Genomic DNA, 22,555 nt, shown 5'->3' with positions numbered 1-22,555 from the left:
GGCCATTACATATCCTTCTGCTGCCTTCAACTAGACAGATCAAGAAGTTGTAGTAAGAGAACTACTTTGATACATAGAGACAGACCATCTATATTCGAACTAACCGCTCACTTATTTAAAAGTGAGCCTATAAACTATGAAAAAATAGAGAGACATAGTAAATAGGCTCCTACCACAGCCATCTAGATCTTTTCCTTGCCCTTCAAACTAGGGCTTGGGGGTGTACCCGAGTACAGCACTGTCATGACCTCCTCAGCAGAGACCTTCTTTGTCTTTGGATTTTTATTTTTAGATCCCAAAGGCCTTCCTTTCTTCTTCTTTGTCCCCGGCAGCTCAAGTACTGGCATCATGACCTCAGCCGGCACCAACATACCTCCAGGGCTTTCCACAAGGCCCAGAGACTTAGCACTGAATTTAGAAGAAAATTCAGGCATCTTCACTTTCTTTGCAGAAGCAACCGGACTGGTTTTACCTTCAAGTAAGTCAGACATCAAAAATTGCAATTTGTGTGGGGAGGGAAAAGGTCTACCTCGTTTAGCCTGGCTCTCAGTCTCAACCGGCACAATAGCACAGGAATTCTCATCACTGGCTACCCTTGATTCAGCATTCCTGATGATCACCGGTCGCCTAGGCCTGCTGGACTCAACACCACCAAACAGGGAACGCCCCACTGGTGGCAGGATAGGAGTAGTGATGCCCCGAAACCTGAAAGTCCCTTCCTTGAACTGAGGACCATGGAATCCCAGAAACTGATTAGTGAGCTCGAGCTTTCGGGCCACAGATTGCTCAACAGTCTTGACACTAGATGGTACAGTATCTGGCTTGCATGGACCATTCTCATGGAAAACACGAGCACAAATATCACACTCGCCTACTAGATTTTCAAACAGAAATTGTACCTCCTGCTCAACCCCTCGAGCAAACTTTAGGGTTTTTGTCGGAAAGAAAGGCTTCAAGATGGAATGGGAGACACGAACCCTAATCTCTCCCGTAGCATCAAACAACTTTCCATCGATGTCCAGGTACTTCCCTGCAACAGAGGCTACATTGGCAATAGTTTTCCGTTGTTCATATGCCGGTGGCATATTTGTTATGCGAACCCAGAAGAATAGGTCTTGCATTGGTATTGATTGCAGCGGAGCAATACCATCATATGGCTGCATCACGACCAGAGCTCGGCCAAAACTCCAAGGCCCCCCCATCATCACCTTCCTGCAGTCACTGCGAAGGTCAAAAGAGAACAAGAACCGAGTTGGAGTCCTTTGTTGGACGGTAAAACCCTGGTTCAGTACCCAAACACGCCTGAAATGACGTCTCAGGTCCATGGCTGTTGTCGGTTTTGGGGAGAGCGGCCATGCAAGGAGATAGAACTGCGATGTTCGCTGCGCACCTCCATCCGACATAGCAGAGATGTCAACCACATCATTGCTCGCAATGGCGAGTGAAGTGGCGAAACTTCTGGTGACAGAGTCAATATTAGACATGCTAGGTAGTGAGGCCGGCGGAAATCCGGTTGATTTGGCTGCAGAAAGGCCGACACAGAGGCCGGAATTAGGAGCTAGGGTTTCTAGGGATTGGGCGGCCGTGAGAGCCTTTAGGGTTTTTATATATATATATATATATATATATATATATATATATATATGAAATAGATAGAAGTGCATTTTAATAATTTTATCACTTTATCTAGTGACCAGCGAGAGATATTTAAAATACTTGTATCTATATATGGGGATAGAATCGTAGATTAAGTAAATAGTTGGCTTCTGTGACTCCAGGTTAACAGTTAATTTGACTAAGTTTTTAGACATTCCTCAACTGAAAAGGAACTCTGATATTGATGAGGCTACTTTCCATGCCATGACTATAGAATTTTCATCAAATTAGACATTCTTAGCTAGCTCGTTGCAGTGGAGATGATGATGATGATTGTTAACGACATTGAATTAGCTCCGGTTAAGGAATGGAAGCTGGTTAGAAGTAGATTAATCCCTTGTCCTTATTTTTTTTTTTCTCTCTTCCTTGGCGCCCATAGTATCATGTTGAGTGGAGTAATTATTTGCACTGTATTTTTAAGATGCAATTATGCTCATCACATATTTTTTGGAAAGGTAACTAGACTGCTGACATTTGTCAAATGAGGGTACATGGTACTTCTGTGGGGATCTTCCCCTTCATATTTTTGTATAGTTGTTTGTTATTTGTTTATTTCTTTGTTTTACCGAAAGACGAGTGAAAAACAAGAACACCCTCCCTAACACTCAATTAAATTAATTGTAGAAAAAGAGAATAATAAGAGAGGGCCGGGATACCAAGCTGAAATATCTCGAAACAATGAACAATGTAACAAAAATTAGAAAAACGGAACTTGAGGAAGATTCAAAAGGTCACTATTACATACGACAAAATAAAAGGTGGCACATCTCACCAAACTACTTGAGTTAATGACGTATGGTGATTAGCCAATCCATCCGCTACTTTATTCTCCTCTTGAAATTTCTGAGAATATGAAAAGGTCATGTTTGAGATGCAACTTAAACGATTAAACTGGCGAACACGAAGTTGACAAGGTATAAGCAAACGAGAATGTAGATAATCTAGCACAAGTGACAAATCAACATCTAACCAAATGTGCTTCCAATCATGTACCCACACAAGTTCAATAGCTGTTACTAATCGCCATTACCTCCACTGCTATAGAGTTAGAAATGTCAATGCTGCAAGCAAAAACACCAAGAACATAACATTTAAAGTTACAAAAAAAAAAAAACCAAAACCAAAACCTCCAACACCCTTTCCTCCAACGCGACCTTGCAATTTGATATTTTTAGGGGCAGTTGTTCTCAGGAGTTTTGTTTGTAATTTTCTTTATTTATATATATAAAAAAAAATCCAACACTTTCCTCATATAAAATAAAATATAAAATTAAAAGAATATAAGTCTGCCAATTTGGAAAATGGAAGGAAACCTTGACTCTGCTCTGGAAATATCATAAAAATCCAAAAGGCAAAAAAAAAGTAGCGCCATAATGATTGGTGATCAAGAGAATCCACTTTCCAGCCATTGATAATTGATCCATTATGACCAATGGTGTCAGTCAATGCATGCATCTGCATATGATTATATTCTATCAAATTATAAATAGGAGTACTGAGTCCTGCATGCGAATCAATTACAAATCTAGGATTTTAAGCATCACTCTGTTAAACTAATTAAACAGTAAATCCAGAGCAGAACTCATCTACTTAGCTATAACCTATAAGTGAGATGGGATTCATGAGAATAGTTGCGTCTGATGAAGTACTAGGAACGTTCATCTCTATCATAGTGTACTGGCTGTACCCAGCCCTCATTGTATCTATGGAAAAATCATTTCCGAAATACAAAATTCGAAGCGTAGAGGAGCAAGATAAGAGAAACCACCTTGTTTCCAAAGGGACAGCCATCAAAGGCGTCGTCCTCCAACAAGTCCTGCAGCCTCTCACTGCCACACTCTTGTATATTCTAACAAACCGTGACGGTGATGCGACTGCTTCTGTGACTACTTAGGCCCCGTTTGGTTGGCCGGAATGTCGAAACAGGAAAATGATTTATTTTCCTTTCCAAACTGATATGGAATGGAATAGGTTTTGGAATTTCCATGTGGGTGTTTGGAACATATTGGAAATTAAATTCTGGAATTAATTTTTCCATTCCTATTGTAGTGTTTGGTAAGTCATAAGAATGAAATAGAAAATTGTAATTTCTAATAACACCCTTTTACTAATTTAAACTACAAATATAACATCAAAACAAAAAAACCACAAAAATTGCTTACGTCTATCATATTGTATATAGGGACTTGACCCAATTGTAGATGATTCATGTTATATAAACATAATAGTGTTTCTAATCTTGTAATCAAATGAACGTCAAACTCAAATGATAAAGAACAAAAAAAATAGGTACAATTATTCCAGATGAACAGATAAAATAGAGAGAAGATTGACCTTTGAACTCACTTTTCACCAGACACAACAACCAATAAGAACTCATATTCACTGAAACAAGTATTCTATCATTCGTAATCCAATAACAATCCCACAAAATTGATCGAAACATACATAAAACAATAGATAATCATAAATGAAAAACTTGTATCTTGTTTGCTCAGATCTGAAGAAGAAGATAATTATATTCTTGATGTATCATCTTTTTCCTTCAGGAGCAGAAGAAAGGAATTCGAAGAGAATATATTAAAAAATAAAAAATAACAAAAATAATTCTGTAGAAGATTACCTTTGTTAGTAGAAGACTTCGACAAATTGCTTAAAGAAGACGACGGCAGTTGTAGGAAGAAGAAGGGTTATGCGATATCTTATATGCTGATCCAATAGCGGGAACTATGATCCCGAAAAGAATAATGGCGGGGGAATTTAATTTTTTTAGAGGGGCAATTTATGTAATTTTTCCTTTGACAGGGAGAAATGGAATTAGAATACCACCCCTAACTAGGTAATTCAATTCAGGCTTTATGAGGGAGTTAATTTCCAGTCAAATCTCATTTTTTATTTCCTTTCCAATCTCTATTTACAACCAAACAACACATCTGAATGGAAAATGAAATTAATTCTCATTCCATACCATGATTTCCTGCCATCCAAACGGGGCCTTATACTACAGCTTATTAATTCATTATATACATGTTAAATCAACCATGCATTAGGCCTCGTTTGGTTCACGGAATTGAGGGATTGAGAAAGGAAAGTTATTCATTTCCTTGTGCAAGCACAAGGAAATGAACAACTTTCCTTTAAGAACGGAAAATATGGGGGAAAGTGAATCCTCCCATCCTTTAAATGATTCATTTTCCCTTCCACTTTTCCAGCATTAAATGTGCAATAATTACATAATCAAAATACATTTATATCCTTGTTGAAAATTATTTTTTACGATTTTGTTTTGAAAGTTTATGATTTGTGTAACTATATATTCCATACATGTGAGGATATAAATTGAATTTTAGTATGATTTAGTTTCCTTTCCTGACACAAACCAAACACTAAAATGAAAAATAACATATATTTTCCTGTTGTTTTCCCAATATTTCAAAACAACGGAAAGGAAAGCTAGTGGGAAGTTTATTTTCCATTTCCATTACATTTCTTAAGAAATTAATTTCCTTTCTGCGAATCAAACAAAACCGTGCAACACTAGAATAGAAGTCCCTAGTAATTAAACTGGATTGCGGGTAGGGGTAGCAAAGTTCTGTACTGCCGTACAGCTCAATTGAATTCTTATTGGGTATTGGGGTGAGTTTGGATATCTAATCTTCATTGAGGATGGAGATGGGAAATTTCCCCAATCAATATTATTCTAGGGACAGGTCAATATACCTATGCTGATGGTGCATTTTTCTCTATTCTTAATTGTGGGTTTTATGAGGGACAGGTCAAAATGACGACGGTGATGATGGAATTGGGTCAATGATCATGATGCTGGCCACAACTATGGTCCAGTTTCTGATAGCCATGGTGGTGATGGATACGTGGCAGTACTTCGTGCATAGGTATATGCATGAGAACCAAGTTCCTCTACAAGCACATCCACTCCCAGCATCACAGGCTTCTAGCTCCGTATGCATATGCAGCATTGTACAACCACCCGTTGGAGCGTCTTCTCGTGGACACTATGGGCAGAGCCATCAGCTTCTTGCTGTCGGGCATGTCTCCGCGGACTTCGATTTTCTTATTCTCATTTGCAACCATCAAGGCAGTGGATGACCAAGTCAAAATATAACAAGAAACAAGAGACAATTTTGGCTGAATTACTTTTTGATATTTCATTCACCTTACAAGAAGGAATTATATACAAATTACAATTGTGTCTAATAAGACAAGTACTACTCCTAAGGCAAGTAGTAAATCTAATAATACTACATATATTACAGAATATTACAGATCACATAATATTACAGAATATCTACATAAATAAGGTAAGTATGACTCACGCCAACACTCCCCCTTAAGTTGGCGCATACAGATCACGAATGCCCAACTTGCTAAGTGAGTCATGAAATGCCTTGCTCGATACTGCTTTCGTGAGAACATCAGCTAACTGTTCTTCTGAGTGGACAAACGGAAAAGAGATAAGCTTAGCATCAAGCTTCTCTTTAATGAAATGTCTGTCAACCTCAACATGCTTAGTTCTGTCATGTTGAACTGGGTTGTGAGCAATATCCACCGCTGCCTTATTATCACAATACAAATCCATGGCTCGTTTGGGTTTAAATCCCAAATCACGAAGTAAATTTCTCAACCAAAGTAATTCACAAACTCCATGAGCCATACCTCTATACTCTGCTTCAGCACTTGACCTTGCCACAACCTTTTGTTTCTTACTTCTCCAAGTAACAAGATTACCACCTACAAAAGTGAAGTAACCAGAAGTGGATTTTCTATCTGTAACACAACCTGCCCAATCTGCATCTGTATAACCACTAACATCCAGATGATTATGCTTTGAAAACATCAAGCCTTTTCCAGGCGCAGACTTTAAATACCTCAGAATACGGATCACTGCTTCCATATGAGTTTCACTTGGATTATGCATGAATTGACTCACAACACTAACTGCATATGCAATGTTTGGCCGAGTATGTGAGAGATAAATTAATCTGCCAACTAATATTTGATAGCGAGCTTTCTCTGTAAGAGTTTGATTAGGGAACTCAGCCAGTTTATGATTCTGCTCAATAGGAGTATCAGCAGGTCTACACCCTAGCATTCCTGTCTCTGTCAACAAATCAAGCACATATTTTCTCTGGCACAAGAAATTTCCTGAACTCCCCCTGGCGACCTCAATCCCCAAAAAATATTTAAGAGAACCAAGATCTTTCATCTCAAACTCTGATGCAAGCAGATCTTTTAATCTTTCAACCTCCTCTGAATTATCACCAGTAATTATCATATCATCAACATAAATAATCAAGGCAGTTAATTTACCTTCACTGCGTTTCAGAAACAATGTATGGTCAGAGTTGCTCTGCTTGTACCCAAACCGACGCATAGCTTGAGAGAATCTTCCAAACCAAGCTCGTGGTGATTGTTTGAGTCCATACAAGGACTTATTTAACTTACACACAAATCTACCTCTTGTGCTTGCCTCATATCCTGGTGGTAGATCCATATAGACTTCTTCAGATAGCTCTCCATGAAGAAAGGCATTCTTTTCATCAAACTGTTGCAAAGGCCAATCTAGATTAGCTGCTAGAGACATCAACACTCGAACAGTATTAATCTTTGCTACTGGAGCAAAGGTCTCCTCATAATCCACGCCATATGTTTGAGTATATCCCTTTGCAACAAGTCTTGCCTTATACCTGTTCACTGAACCATCTGCATTGTGTTTGATAGTAAACACCCATCTACATCCAACAACTCTCTTTCCTTGTGGAGGTGGCACCAACTCCCAAGTATTATTCTTCTCCAATGCCTCCATCTCTTCATTCATCGCTTGAGACCATTTGGGATCCTTGAGAGCATCTTGCACTTTACTGGGAACACATACAGAGGATATTTGATTCACAAAAGAAGCATGGGATTTGGATAACCGGTGGGTGGATACAAAGTTAGCTATGGCATACTTAGACTTAACATATAAACTTGGCTCATATTGACGAGGTGGTTTACCACGGGTGGACCTAGGAGGCAAAACATACACACTATCACAATTATCAGAGTTAGAAGAAACACCACTAACCTCAAGATTGGGACGCTCCTCAGGGATTGGTTGACAAGGGTTATCTGTATCTAAGAGGGGTGGAGGAGCTTGGCCTTCTTGGAGGGTAGACGATTCGGCAATTGTCTCTTCTGTTTCGGAACTCGCAATGCTCTGTTCGGAAGTTGCATGGCGAAGGGTAGACGATTCAGCAATTACCTTTTCTGTTTCGGAACTCGCAATGCTCTGTTCGGCAGTTGCATGGTGAAGGGTAGACGATTTAGCAATTGCCTTTTCTGTTTCGGAACTCGCATTGCTCTGTTCGGCAATTGCTTTTTCTGTTTCTGCAGGAGTGTCATTGGCTTCAATGGGAAGAATTTTAATCCCACAAGACTTCTCTTCCAAAAAAGTGTGTTTCTCCCCCTGAAGTGAAGGATTGATGGGAGAAAAATAACATGCATCATCATAAAAGGTTACGTCCATGGTAACAAAAACTTTCTGTGTAGGAGGATGAAAACACTTGTAGCCCTTCTGATGAACACCATAGCCCACAAATACACACTTTAATGCCCTGGCATCGAGTTTGGACCGTTGATTCTTAGGAACATGGACGAACACAACACACCCAAAGACACGAGCAGGGAGATTAGAAAACGAAGGGACAGACACATGATTTGAAAGGGCAGCATAGGGGGTTTGACCATTGAGAACAGAGGAAGGTAGCCTATTGATGAGATGACAAGCAGTAAGAATTGCATCTCCCCAAAGATACTTAGGCATATGAGCACTAAATAGAAGAGACCGAGCTATGTCAAGAACATGACGATTCTTTCTTTCTGAGACCCCATTTTGTTCAGGGGTTTGAGGGCAAGTAGTTTGATGAATAATCCCATGAGAATGAAAGAATTGGTGAAACTGAGAATTGACAAACTCCCCCCCATTATCAGAACGAAAGACTTTAATATTGGCTCCAAATTGATTTTGAACAAGAGCAAAAAATTCTTGGAAAGCAGAGAAGACTTCATATTTGTGTTTCAACAAAGCGACCCAAGTAAGACGGGTATAATCATCAATAAACAAAACAAACCAATGTTTGCCAGACAAGGTTGACTCACGGGAAGGTCCCCAGACATCAGAATGAATAAGCTCAAAAGGAAAAGAACTCCTAGTAGTACTCAAAGGATAACTAGTACGATGACTTTTAGCTAAGACACATGACTCACAATGCAACGTAGACTCATCAATGCCCAGAAACAAGGATGGCATAGATTTCTTCATGACACTAAAGGAAGGATGTCCCAATCTCCGATGCCATAGCCATAACTCTTCAACTTGATTAGTAACCCCAGTCGAAATCAAAGCTGCTTGGACTGCCTTCTCCGGCTTCATTCCGGCAAACATGCAATCCAGATGGAATAGTCGACCCCTCAGATAACCCCTGCCGATTATTTCCCTGGTGAGGAGGTCCTGAAAAATCACATACAAAGGAAAAAATGTTACAGAACACCGAGACTGAGTATTAAGCTGAGGCACAGATATAAGATGATGAGAGAGATCAGGGACATAAAGAACATCATGTAGTGTCAAAGAAGGGGTGAGACGAACAGACCCTATTCCTAAAACAGGAAAAGAATCACCATTGGCATTGACAACAGAGGAAATAGAGGGTGGATTGAGAAAAAGAAAGAAGCTACGATCATAGGTCATATGGTCAGATGCTCCAGAATCAATTATCCAAGTATTGCCACCAGTAAAGCCAGAAATTTTTAAAGCAACTCCAATCTTACCATTACCACCGCAACTTACGGATGCGGTATCCTTACCAGCAAAGTTGGTGTGATCTGATTTTGTCACCGCATAGTAATCTTGGTCTTGAACAAGACGACCAGCAGCCTTTCCCTTAGGTTTGTTGTCCTGAGGTCGTGGCCTATCAAAGTAGCTTGCTGGAAAACCAACCAACCTGTAACAGTTTGCTTTGATGTGGCCTGGATTCTTGCAGTAGTTACAAGTCAGACTTGAGGAGAACACGGGGGAAGAAGGAGCTTTCACCATGGTGAATATGCAGCGGAAGGAAAAATAACAAAGTACTTGGAAATATAAGAAGGCAACGGTGATGAAAGGATCAAAGGACAACGAACAAATCCAAGCACAAAGAACAAGAGTCAAGGATCAAAGGACAATGAGTCAGAGTCCAGGATCGGATCTCTGCTCTGATACCAAGTCAAAATATAACAAGAAACAAGAGACAATTTTGGCTGAATTACTTTTTGATATTTCATTCACCTTACAAGAAGGAATTATATACAAATTACAATTGTGTCTAATAAGACAAGTACTACTCCTAAGGCAAGTAGTAAATCTAATAATACTACATATATTACAGAATATTACATATCACATAATATTACAGAATATCTACATAAATAAGGTAAGTATGACTCACGCCAACAGACCACTCCGGTGTATACAACTAATTTCCATGGCACCCGTTTCATGTTCTGTTTAGAAACAACAGCTTGTTTCATGATGTGCACCACCAGCTTTCCGGGACCAAGTACAACTTCTCTCGGCCCTTCTTTGTGTTTTGGGATCGAATACTTGGTACCTGCCACATGGCATCATCTGCTGAATACGAGCTCAACAAGGAGGCCAAGAATAAATAGGAAGCTGCTTCTTATTTAATTTAGGGCTAATTACTGTTTAGTACCCTGTGGTTTGAGCCCAACATCGATTCAGTCCATCGACTTTTAATTTCATCAAAAACACCCCTGCATTATCAAATCTCATCTAATAGGTCCTTCCGTCAATAATCCGTCAATTGGAGCCGTTAACTCGCTGACGAGACATGCCATGTCAGCTCCTGTGGGCCCCACTTATAAGGCAAAATTCCAAAATTGCCCCTTCCTCTCTCCCACTCGGCTTTGGCTCGAAACTCTACATCTTCTCTCTGTTTCTGCATTATTTGGCTCGAAACTCTTCGAAAATGCAATGCTCTCTTTGTTTCAATTATTTCCATATGGGTCTGATCACTTTCATCAGTTTCAGATACCCAATTTGCTCTATAGACTCGTACTTTGTGTCTCATTCCCCTCAATTTCTCAAAATTTCCATCTGGGTGTTAACAAGCTTAGCACCGTCGTCGCCGCGATGCCAGTGTACTATGTCCAGAGCCCATCTAGGGATTCAAACGATGGCGACAAGTCCTCCACCATGCATGCCACGCCGGCCTTCAACAGCCCAATGGAAAGCCCATCCCACCCTTCCTACGGCCGCCACTCGCGGGCCTCCTCCGCCAGCTGGGTCTCCGGTACCTTTAAAGGTTCCCAGAAACGTAGCAACGACAAAGGTTGGCCTGAATGCAAAGTGATCGAAGAAGAAGGGAATTTCTAGAAGGTGCCAGATTTTGATGGCTTTGTTTGGGTTTATTGTCATCTTTTCGATTTTCTGCTTGATTCTTTGGGGTGCTAGTAGACCTTACAAAGCTTGGGTTGCTGTTAAGGTATGTCCTTTGATGATGATCATGAATATGACGACCAGTAATATTTCTTCCAAGTTTTTTGTAGTAGATCTGGAAAGGGAGAGAAAGCGAGAAAATTTCAGATCAAACAAATTCGTTCGGGTCTGAGGTTGGTTGCGCGGTGGAGGTCTGGATCGATGGTTGTGGTAGGAGTGGGAAGTGGTGGAGGTTGGGATCAGAGTTCCGATTCGTTCTGGTCTGGTGTCGGGGTCGCGGTGGCTATAGCTATGGTTCTGATTTCCGCCTTGTTTGTGGCTCTAGTAGGACGCTCCAGATCTGGTTGGGTGGGATATGCCGGTGGTGGGGCGCCAGAGATGGTGGTTGGACAACGGTGGTGGTTTAAGGTGGCGACGGTGGGAGTCGGTAGGCAATTGGGGATGTAAATCACTTTTGCTATTAGTTTCAATCTCTGTTTGCAATTGGGGATGTCGGTAGGCTGCAAAGACCCGAGATTGGGTGTCACACGAAATTGGATTTCTTGCTTTCTGGGGATGAAGATCAGTTCTTGCTTATGGGGACAAAGACCAGTTCTGATGGAGGCATGGACAATTTTGGAATTTTGCCTGATAGGTGGGGCCCACAGGAGCTGACATGGCGTGCCTCGTCAGCGAGTTAACGGCTCCAATTAACGGATTATTGACGGAATGACCTATTAGATGAGATTTGATAATGCAGGGGTGTTTTTGATGAAATTAAAAGTCGAGGGACTGAATTGATGTTGGACTCAAACCACAAGATACTAAACAGTAATTAGCCCTTTAATTTATATTATGTTACTCTATGTAACCAAAAAAAGAAAATATAAAGGAATTCAGACAAAAAAGGTGGTGCTTGTCCAAAAAATCAAAAGACAAAGAGACTGGTGAGGTTTACACTTTACATGGGCGTCTAACTACCCTTTTTTCTCTCTACATTCTACAATGCTCCCTCCCTGCGAGAAACCGTTTAACACTCTTTGGGACGGAGTATTTCGAAGAGCATTTGCTGCATTTTGTTTGTCAACTGTAATTTTACCAAGTCGCCGGGCCATGCGGAAGTACCTTTCACAATGAAGTACATTACACGAAACTAAAAGGAATAGGATTATAGGAATAGAGTGCGGCCGATCAACTATAGTTGATTTCTGAACATCATCAAATCGATGGATGTTGTTTTACTTTAGCTGGATGGATGTTTAATATAGAGAGATGGATGCTTGCTAATTGGATATCTGTTAGTTAACTCATGCAAAGCTGGTCACAAAATTAGGTAGGTTTGGTAAGTAATGCAAATGTTGTTAACTATCGGTTTCGGTGGGAGAAAAAAAATAAAAAAAATTAACTTATTTAACTTCGCCCGACAAAAACATTGTTAGGGTTGGCTTCGCCCGGGTTCGAACCGGAGACCTTCAGTGTGTTAGACTGACGTGATAACCAACTACACCACGAAACCTTGATGCCACTTTCTTCTGGTTTTAAAGATCTCATGTAACACAAAACCATAGTTTCGTTACAGGCAGGCCGGGGCGGTCAAAACAAAAGCGCATTTCTGAGCCCAAACCCACATTTACCAACCAACCCTAAACCCCCAAATTCCCAGTTTGAGCCAGCCTCACTCTCTCTGCAACTTGCGGCCATGTATCGCATAGCTTCATCCTTCGCCTCTTCAACTCCTAAGAAGCTGGTAACTTGTCCAATCTCCTCTCTTTTCTTCCCAATCTCATTTCTTGTAAATTCTCAATTTGATGTGAACCTTATTTTTCTCTTTTGGTGATTGCAAGGTCCATGCTAGGGTTTTATGCAACAGGAGCTATGTGGCGCAAGATCTCACCTTCCAGATTGGGCCTCGCGCCGCCTTGTTTGAGGTTGCCAAGTTTACCATGGCCGCTCTGCTGCAACGTGTCTCTCAGCTCGGGGAGGCCTTCAGAGTTACCATGGGATCAAAGGTATTGGATTACTGCATTCAGAGATTGTTTACTGGTATACACTCAACGAACAAAAATGCATTGATTTTTATATGAACATAGGTTGCTCTGTTGGTCTAAATACTTCCTTTATCAGAGATTCACAGTTCATATATAATGAATAGGTTCCCTCTATTTTTGCAAATGGTCAACGAGAGATTGGAGAGTGCTTAGCAAGGGCATTGCAGAACGTTGAAAAGAAAGGGCATGTAAGTCTGTAGTCTATTTATGGTATTTAAACTAGGAACTAGATCTCTGTGTCCCTCTCTTTCTCTCTCTAATAAACCAATGTGACGATCAATGATGTGATTAAGCATAAAATGAACTTGAGCGTGAGAAGAAAAGAGTAATTCTAGACCTTGTTTACAAATGCAATGGTGCACAATAGATGAATACAGTAGAAGCGCTTGTATCATATTTATCAATCGTACTACTTATCATATATCTCAGAGACAATAAATTCATATTGAAATTTGTTAGATGTGTACGTTTATGTAGCAAATATCTGTCAAGCTTACCATATACAAAATGTTTCTGAACAACTCATCCCACTAGCTTAATTATTGGTTCCGAAACTAGAGACTACAGAAATGAGCTTTAAGAAGAAGATTGGATGACAGTACATGAATATTAGGTGGCTAAGTGCCCAAGCATGCTTTCATCCACATAATCAAACACATCTAAGTGCCCTAGTTTCCCTTGATACACCAAATCAGAAATTAAAACACATAAACTATGTTGTTAATGTCAAGCATATACAGACTTAAGCTTAAAACCAAATACACACCAGGTGATTTCCTCCACCATGTTAAGGACACGTAAACGTGGTTATGACAAAATGGGTGATGCAATGGTTGAGTAAGAGTGCAATCAAAGTGCGCACAGTGGGTTTGTGTAGAAATATGAAACGAAATAACAAAAATTATATATCTTAACTTTCACAGATATAAGTTTTCAAATTTTTACATATGTAGCTTAGCTAGCTCTTCCTTTAGGTCACGTATCTTTCACTATCACCCATGTCCTTGAAGCCAGACACACCATAACACAATGCAGTTCCAACTATCTGAGTGTGGTCTGTGAGGTATTTTATTTCTCTCCATTAGTATTCTATGTGCCCAAACTTGGAAGGTGTTATAATTTCACATGTTTGTTTGATTAGTCTTGAACATTTTCTTGTCAACATGCACTGTTGTAACTAGTGGATTATCCTCAGGTTTCTTCCCTCAAAGATTCTGGTATTGGGGAAAATAGGAGAGGCATTTTAGATTATCTAGCCACCCTCAGGGGGCAAGAGGTAATTCAGTTTTATAAACCTTGTATTTAATACATATCGACTTGTATATAATTTCATGTATTTGTTGTATAGGTTATAAGTGAAGATAACAGTTTCATTATCGACAGACTGCTCATGTCACCCACATTAAATCAATTGATTCGTCATAATAGAACTGAGAAAAGTCGCACAAACCGTAATCGAGCTTTGGATAAATGCCCCCAAAAGCAAGGAGTATGCCTACGGGTTTTTACAAGAACACCGAAGAAGCCAAATTCAGCTCTGCGTAAGGTAGCCAAAGTAAGGCTAAGCAATCGAAATGATGTATTTTCTTACATTCCCGGTGAAGGTCATAATTTGCAGGAACATTCTATGGTCTTAATAAGAGGGGGCAGAGTGAAAGATTTGCCAGGTGTGAAATTCCACTGTATCAGAGGAGTTAAGGATTTGCTGGGACTTCCAAACCGAAGAAGAGGCCGATCAAAATATGGTGCAGAGAAGCCCAAGAGCGCCTGAAAACAGCCTCTCCTGTTGCCTTTCGTATTTGGCTGCATTGCTGAAGTGACTGAATACTATAAGAGAGCTGGTGAAATTTTGAAAACAAAAATGTTGCAGAAATAGTAATAAAAATGTAGTATTCTTGTTTGAAAGTTTAGAACAGTGGATATAGTATTCTTGTTAACAGTGGAATTTGGATTCTTTGGATAGTATGAGGTTCAAAAGATATAAATTTTATGTGTAGGAATTCTTCTTACTTTGTATGACTAATGTGTGGTTGCATTGATTTGTGTTACACTGTTGAAATCCAGTTGATATTCACAGCAGTTGAGTTTTTTTTGTTTTTTTGGAGTTGTTAAACTATCCTCTTTACATTGTTTCAGCCTAAGTTGCACTGTTGAAATCCAGTTGATAATCTAAGTTGAATCCTCGTCCACAGTGGATATTCACATTCATACCTAACCATTGATGAAAACCTAGACCCTTAAGAATGGTTTAACCTTCCAGTAGGGCAATGTGGGACAAAGGGAGGCAGAATCATTCGAGACGAAAATCAAAAAGCAAATGCTTGAGCTTCATATTGGAACAGACATTTCCCTGACTATTGCTCACTGAAACAGAGGCCATCAGTTCAATCCCAAACTATACTTGCAGTATAGCAGACTCAAGGGCGTCTCAAACTCTCCTTGAAATCACAATCTCGAGATATCACCCATGTAAACAAGAAAAACCATAAACTTTTTTATTTATTTTTCAGAACAATAGGACCAAGAACAATGACAATATAGGACATCTTGAGCATAGAGCTCTGATACAGACAACCTGGGTGTTGCAATGACGACTAGTGGAGTCATTTTCTTGGTCACAAGCCAAATTTGTCAGAAAGGTCAAACTTTGTGTCCTTGGGCTACCTCCACTCGAATGAATGCAAGAATGCAGCCAATCCTCTCCGCTAAGGGAAGCCCAGCGGATACTCCCAGAACCAAATGGAATATATTGAATAGCAAATTACCATAAGATACATTATTTGAAGCTTTCACAAGTACGAAAATGACATAGTCGTCTCAATCTGCCTTGCGTTTAAGCACAACAAGAAATGTAACTGTCTCAACAGCAGTGGCATGCTCTTCACATTTTGTGAGATACAAGTCGAAGAGCTCATCTAATATTTCTTCCCCAAAGTGCTCCTTGACTATCCCTTCCGTGCCAGCTCTCATATGAGCGGCAAGTAGTTGCGGCACTGCCATATTAGGCCTATCTGCCAAGACTACAAGAGGTAACTCTGTTATTGTCTCTATGCTAAAACATCCATTTCGTTCTACAACAGCTTTCAGTTCTTGGGGAGACATTGTATACGTAGGTATGTTAAACGAATCTACTTTCTCTTCACTAACAACTCCCTGCATAAAGGAAAAACCACGATGTACACAAATTTTAGAATTAGTTAACAAAATTTATATGGACAGAAGATATACGGTTGATTTTACATGGCTGTAAGCATCTTATTTGGGTCTTTATAAAAAGAATGGAATTGTTTTACATCAAAACATGAAAACAAATATATTTCCCTATATACATACACAGACACACACAGGATGCATGCTTACCTTTTCAACCAAGTCCATGAGGCAAGATCCCAAAAGTTGCAAGGTCACCTTTGTGAAAGGATAAGAATGAGTGGTGCCGTCAGGGCGGCCTGGAATGTTGAGTACCATGAGTCCTCCATAAACAACCTCTTGTGCCCGGGAATGGAGAAAGCGCTCCATGTCTACCGCATATTGAGTTTCATGAGCCCTTATCACTTCATCTGTGGCATTTGAGTAATGGATTCGTCCTTTGTTATAAGCAAGACTGTTTTTGTCCAACACCTCCGCTGGTACTTTAGAAAGCCAGTGAAGGGCAGTAGAAGAGTGAACCAAGTGAAGGGAAGCCTCAGGAAATCTGCGATCGTAGAAAGAACCCGGTACACCGGCAGCGTAGTATTGCCTGTTCTGAGGGAGGGATTTGAAGAGCAGGTTGAAGTCATTTGAGGTATGATCATTGAAGAAGACTTGAAATTCAGGGATTTGAACATTCAAACGAAGCTGGCTGTGATACTTGAGTACCACGGCTTCAATTATGTTTTCAACTGCAGAAAATGTATTCGGCCCAACAGAACAACCCAGATCTGAAATGTGAAAGGAGCTGGGAGATGACAAGATTTCTAGGTCAAGCTTTTCTGCAATCACCTTGTTCAAAAGCTGTTTCGCATTATCCACAGCACCTTTCTGATGCAAAACGAGATCGATCCATCAATCAAAACAACTGTCTTATTTTTATGAGTAACTCTAATACTAAGTGAACCACATGTTCATCTTCCACTTAGAAACCACCCTATATGACAATTAATGTGGCATAAAAACCATTAAATCAGAAACTTTCATAAAATAGGTGGTACACTTAGCATATGTCTTATTTTCCAAAGTTTGTACAATATGTACGTTAAAAAATTTTCACTGGCAAGTTTTTACAATTAAAAAGAAAACCTGGAAAGTGGAATTTTTGGCATAGCTGTTGGCGCCATCTCCACCTTTCATTGGATGTGCTTCTGAGACTGGTTCACTGGTGATGGTATCTTCTGCTGCCATCTCTGTAATTCTGTGTGTTGGTGGCCACTGATAATGGATCTAAGAGGGCGGCATATATAACTACAAAGTGTGAGCTTCATCGATCAAGAGCGAACATATGCTCAGTTTCATAAATGAAAGATGCTTTTACTCCCCGCTTGTAAGTTAGCTATCCATATTTTAGGTCCTCATTAATAAGCATCAATTTTACAAATAATTATTCAAATGGTAGTGGAGTCATACCAAACGCATACATATGCCGGCGATATAAGATTTGGATTCCTTCGACAACTACAATCATACAGCAGTTGTTAATATTTTAGTAGCAAAAATTGGTGTATTGAATGGCATTACTTATCTATGATACTACTACCAAATAGGCCACCAGACAAGCACAGATGAAAACTAAGAAATTATTTCTTAATATATGATTGATGTTGTTGAAAGAAAGAAAAAAGTATTATTAGCTAGTCCTTTTAAATCAATGGTTCAATGTCAATGTCAGAGATACAAACATATTGAGGTACTCTGATAATGTATATAATTAAGAGTTAAAGACAATTTTTTTATGAATATGTGGGTTTTCCTAGAGTGATAGTGGTAGTGGTTTTCCTAGACCATATTTGACCACACTTATACGGGTACTTAGGCTACTGGTGTATGATTGTTTTGTTAGAAACTCTCTTTAATATTGATTTAGGATAATTATGTAATTTAGTTTCTAATGGGTATTATCGATTAGAAAATGTCTCTTAGTTAGGCCGAATGTAGTTCGAACAAGACAATTAATCTGGACGCATGTTATACTCTGACATTGACCTAATATGGTAGTTGCATAGACATTCATTCAATTCTACCACTTCATAGGTATAGTTGAAAGTCTGAAATTGTTATGAGGATCCTTTTGAGAATTAAGTAAAATTTTTGGCATAGTAAATCCAATAACTTAATTAATGGATAACTTTGTATGCGATTCAAATTGCTCCCAAAGTAAACACCACAAATATCGAGCCTCTTAATATGAGTATTTTAGAAATAACCGTCTAATCCAACTCAAATCTCCATAGATAGAAAGAGGACATCAAAATGAATCTGTAGCCTTTTGCGGATTCTGCTGATCAAAATTTATGATATACCGAAGTTTTAAAGAGAGAAAACTCTCGAGGAGAGAGAAAGTGATTGCAGAAGAAATCGCAAGGTTGATCCTAATATAAAGGTTAGACAACCAATAGAAATATGTCACATGTCAACTTCTAAAGAAAACGGACTTGGCTTCTCTGCTATAATATGACATGCTATAATTTGCTTGGATTCTATCACAACCGTCAGATATAGTTTTAAGGGTCAGCTGATGTCACATCAAGAAACATCAAGAAGTTTTAAGGGCCAGATGATGCACTTTTTTTTCTAGCAAATTATAGTTATAGCAGAGAAGCCAATTTCAAAGAAAACACCAAGTAGCTTGTGACACTTGTCAATCAACAACCAAAACTTGTTTCTCCCAATGACAAGTGTCACATGACTAAGGCTTGTGATGACGTCATCATCAGCTGACCTCCCTCCAAATGTCACTTGTCAGCCTCTCACCAATCGAAACATGCCACGACAACATTTTTCTTTTCTTGCAATTAAACTTCAAATATTCTTTAAAAATAGTTTGAGAATCTGAAAAATTCATTAAAAAATGCTGCGAACTCGTGGTAACCTTGACTTTTTACTTCCAACCTCAAAAATAAAATTCGAGCGACTTTAAAATTCAGGATCTCACAGCATGGTCCACTTTTTTGCGTTTCAACCCGCAAGAAAAGCAAAATGGACATCTCACCCATAATTGATTTGGACACCCACATCTCTACCGGCTACCCGACCTTCTTCCTCTTTGCTCATCCGACTCTATGCACAACTCTTGTTCGACCTTCTTCCTCCGACGAGTCAACCCAAACCACCTCTCTTTCTCCAATCCCTCAAGCTGCTCCACCTCACTCTCAAAACCCTAAATCCACCCTCAATTCCAAACCAATATCATTCCTCTTTCTGGTGTCACTACTCCTAGACATTGTGAAATTTTAGCAATCTCATGTGGGCAACAACTCTCATTGGAGCAAGGTTTTCTTCGGGTGGAATCAGAGTCAGATGCGTAAGTCGTGGTGAATGATCTCTTAAGACCGGAGAAGAATCTAGCGACTGATGGGCACCTTTTGGAGGGGATTATGATGATCATGCGGCAATTTATTCACTTTCTTGTTTTTATGTTTCTAGAGAGTGCAATAGAGTTTCACATGAGCTGGCCGGATTTGCATTGAAGCATCAGGTGATGTACATCATGAGATGAGTTCTCTGTTTGGGTACTGAGGAGTGCTAAGATATCTTATCGCCTCTTTTAACAGATGATTCTCATCCTCTTTATATACTTAATCCCTTTCGATAAAGTTCTAATTTTCTAAAAAAAAAAACAAAAAAGAAACAAAAACAAAAAACAAAGAAGATAAAAGCAAATTATTGAGAGGAAAATAAAAACAATAATTATTTTTTCTGGTAATTTTGATTGTAAGAGAAAGTTTTGATCTTTTACATCACCAAAACTTAGCTAGACCTTGTACGTAACTTCACGTAAGAGAAGTACTGGTTCACATATATGTAATATATATTTCCCTCATGCAAGAAGGAATCAAATACACAAAGATCATAGATACACAACAATATATATAACATGAGCGCGCATATGGTTTACAACCTAAGAGGCTCAGATAGCTAGCTTGTAGGCATCTTACTGATAAAGCTCTGAATCCAATAACCTTGGAGTTGGGATGGCAACCATAGGTACCTTCTTCATCATCACCATCCCAAACTTTTCGGAAGAATCCACCTTCGTCTCTCCTTGTGGTAGTTTCCAGTCAAAAGAATGCAACAGTGATGCAAGTAAATGCATGACAAGCCTCTCTGCCGTTGCTGTCCCTGGACATATTCTTTTTCCACTCCCAAATGGAAAGTAGTTGAAGTTACTTCCAGTGAAGTCATATTTACCATCCAAGAACCTCTCTGGATTAAACTCTAATGGGTCTTCCCAGGTAGAAGGGTCTCTGTGGATATCCCACACATTAACAAAAACCTTAGACCCCTTTGGAATGGTATAACCTCCCACAATGCATGTTTCACTTGGGCAATGTGGGAGCATTAGAGGCAGGGCTGGGTGCAAGCGCAGAGTTTCTTTCATCACAGCTTCCAAGTATGGCAGTTTGTGAATATGAGACTCTTGTACGATACTGTCTTTTCCAACTACAGCGTCTAATTCTTTCTGGGCTTTCTCTATCACTTCTGGTTTGTTCATCATTTCAGCCATTGCAAACTCAATTGTGTTGGAGGATGTGTCACTCCCACCCACAACCATATCCTATCCAAATCAGTAGGAAATAATATAAGAATATAATGTATGATATATATAATGGATAAAACGGTAATTTATAAATATCTGAAAAACAGAAAGTGTCTAAAAAGTTCTCAAACAAAAGTATGTCAAAGAAAAAAGAGTCAATCAAAATGTAGAAATGCTTGTGTGGAGTTTAAAAAAAAGGTACCAAGAGCAAGGCTTTGAGATGGGTCATGGTGAGAGGAGTTTTGGCATCTCCTCCTTCATCTTTATATCGCAACATAAATGTCAAGAAATCCTTGCTCTCTTGCGCGCCTTGTTTGTCCATTTTCAACCGTTGATCAATAACTTTCTCAAAAATGCTATCAAACTTGAGCTCCACAGCCTTCATCTGCTTCCTTATGCCTTGCACATCAAACCGGGTCAAAAACGGATAAAGCTCCGAAATATTCGGTTTCCCAGAAAGCACCGCGATGTCGACCATCGCTTCCCTAAACTCCGCCAAAACCTCGGCCCCAGCCTCCTCCTCCAGCATGGTGCCACCCCATAACATGTTGGTGGTAAGATTGAGCGTGGCCACGAAAAGTTGCTCACCAATGTTGACGGGCGATCCGACCTGACTGTAGAAGTAACGCACAGCTTTTCGGACCTGCGAGTGGCGCAGTTGGTGAACCGAGTCCAAGGCGGTGTTGCTAAGCATCTTGAGCACGCACACTTTCCTCAACATTCGCCACTCCGGCCCGTACGGGGTACAAACTATACCTGCCCCGCCGTAGAGTGCGACGTCCCCAGCTGCACAATTGACGCCGCGACTGGAGAACGTGAGGTCGTTCTCCTTGAGCACCTCTCGCGCGGCGGAAGGGGAGGCTATTACGACACAGAGCCTGGTACCCAGTCGGAGCTTATAGATTGGGCCGTAAGTTTTGGATAGGCCCGCAAAGTAGGTGTGGAGCTGTGGGTCAACGGACAGAAGATTACCAACCAGCGGGAGGCCGCGTGGACCGGGAGGCAACGGCGGCGAGATTCTGCTACTCTTCAGGCAACTCCATGCGTAAAAAATTGCTGCAAAAATTGCGGAGATAGTGAACAACACTCCCCAACTCTCGCTGTTGTTTTCCGACCACAGTGAGGATAAGGAATTGGATTCCATGAAGAATTCATAAGAGGGTGCCATTTTTCCAACTGCAATATTAATATATGCAGCTCAATACTCAATGCTTGGAAACTATTTATAGAGAAGATAGTTTCATACCCAAATGTTTAAGACAAAAGGCATCTAGGTTAAACCAGCTAGCTAAACTCCTGAGTATCTTTTCAGGCATGTAATTAGTTCTATATGCGTCACTCCTTCGGTGTCAACTACAGGGATGAAATCTGCTGTCCCCAAAAACCATGTGCCAAGCCTGTCTCCATATTCTGATTGGTCCATTAAGATTAGAAAATGAAAGAAAGATTAAGATAATGATTTTTTTAATCATTCTAAGCCAATCAAAACATGGGGATAGTGTTGGGAGAGGGTTTTTGGGACAGCAGATTTCATCCCGTCAACTACATGCCGGCCTGCATGCTGGTCCTCTTCCAGATATTATTAAATCATATCCCTAATAGTTCAATAATTGACCTAGTAGACTAATAACATAATAACAATTA

At 39.9% G+C, this 22,555-nt stretch overlaps 3 protein-coding genes, 1 non-coding gene and 1 pseudogene across 6 annotated transcripts; 2 read left to right on the top strand and 3 right to left on the bottom strand.

Annotated features, from left to right (window-relative positions):
• Positions 1-3,277: 3,277 nt before the first annotated feature.
• On the top strand, positions 3,278-10,362 carry LOC133744837 (sphinganine C4-monooxygenase 2-like; annotated as a pseudogene).
• Positions 10,363-12,573: 2,211 nt separating this feature from the next.
• Positions 12,574-12,647, bottom strand: TRNAV-AAC (transfer RNA valine (anticodon AAC)). Its single transcript has one exon. It is a non-coding gene; the product is annotated as a tRNA-Val (tRNA).
• Positions 12,648-12,723: 76 nt separating this feature from the next.
• On the top strand, positions 12,724-15,258 carry LOC133746185 (small ribosomal subunit protein uS12m-like). 3 transcript variants are annotated; one of them, XM_062174348.1, is made up of 5 exons: positions 12,724-12,878; positions 12,976-13,140; positions 13,284-13,367; positions 14,375-14,455; positions 14,528-15,258. In XM_062174348.1, exons 1-5 carry the CDS (start codon positions 12,831-12,833, stop codon positions 14,948-14,950), a joined length of 801 nt encoding a protein of 266 aa, XP_062030332.1. In that variant the 5' UTR covers positions 12,724-12,830; the 3' UTR covers positions 14,951-15,258. The 3 variants fall into 3 exon arrangements, with proteins under 3 accessions (XP_062030332.1, XP_062030334.1, XP_062030333.1); XM_062174350.1 differs by lacking the exon at positions 13,284-13,367; XM_062174349.1 differs by lacking the exon at positions 14,375-14,455.
• A 393-nt stretch (positions 15,259-15,651) lies between these two features.
• On the bottom strand, positions 15,652-17,690 carry LOC133746184 (loganic acid O-methyltransferase-like). The gene is made up of 3 exons (XM_062174347.1): positions 17,458-17,690; positions 16,540-17,199; positions 15,652-16,332 (listed from the first exon to the last, which is right to left on the bottom strand). The coding sequence occupies exons 1-3, from the start codon at positions 17,557-17,559 to the stop codon at positions 15,997-15,999; spliced, it is 1,098 nt and encodes a 365-aa protein (XP_062030331.1). The 5' UTR covers positions 17,560-17,690; the 3' UTR covers positions 15,652-15,996.
• A 2,359-nt stretch (positions 17,691-20,049) lies between these two features.
• On the bottom strand, positions 20,050-22,215 carry LOC133745523 (flavonoid 3'-monooxygenase CYP75B137-like). The gene is made up of 2 exons (XM_062173607.1): positions 21,114-22,215; positions 20,050-20,929 (listed from the first exon to the last, which is right to left on the bottom strand). The coding sequence occupies exons 1-2, from the start codon at positions 22,077-22,079 to the stop codon at positions 20,306-20,308; spliced, it is 1,590 nt and encodes a 529-aa protein (XP_062029591.1). The 5' UTR covers positions 22,080-22,215; the 3' UTR covers positions 20,050-20,305.
• Positions 22,216-22,555: the final 340 nt, after the last annotated feature.

The sequence above is a fragment of the Rosa rugosa genome, chromosome 4 (genome assembly GCF_958449725.1).
Source record: "Rosa rugosa chromosome 4, drRosRugo1.1, whole genome shotgun sequence".
NCBI classification, from domain to species: Eukaryota; Viridiplantae; Streptophyta; class Magnoliopsida; order Rosales; family Rosaceae; genus Rosa; species Rosa rugosa.
This window is presented reverse-complemented; position numbering and strand designations above follow the sequence as displayed.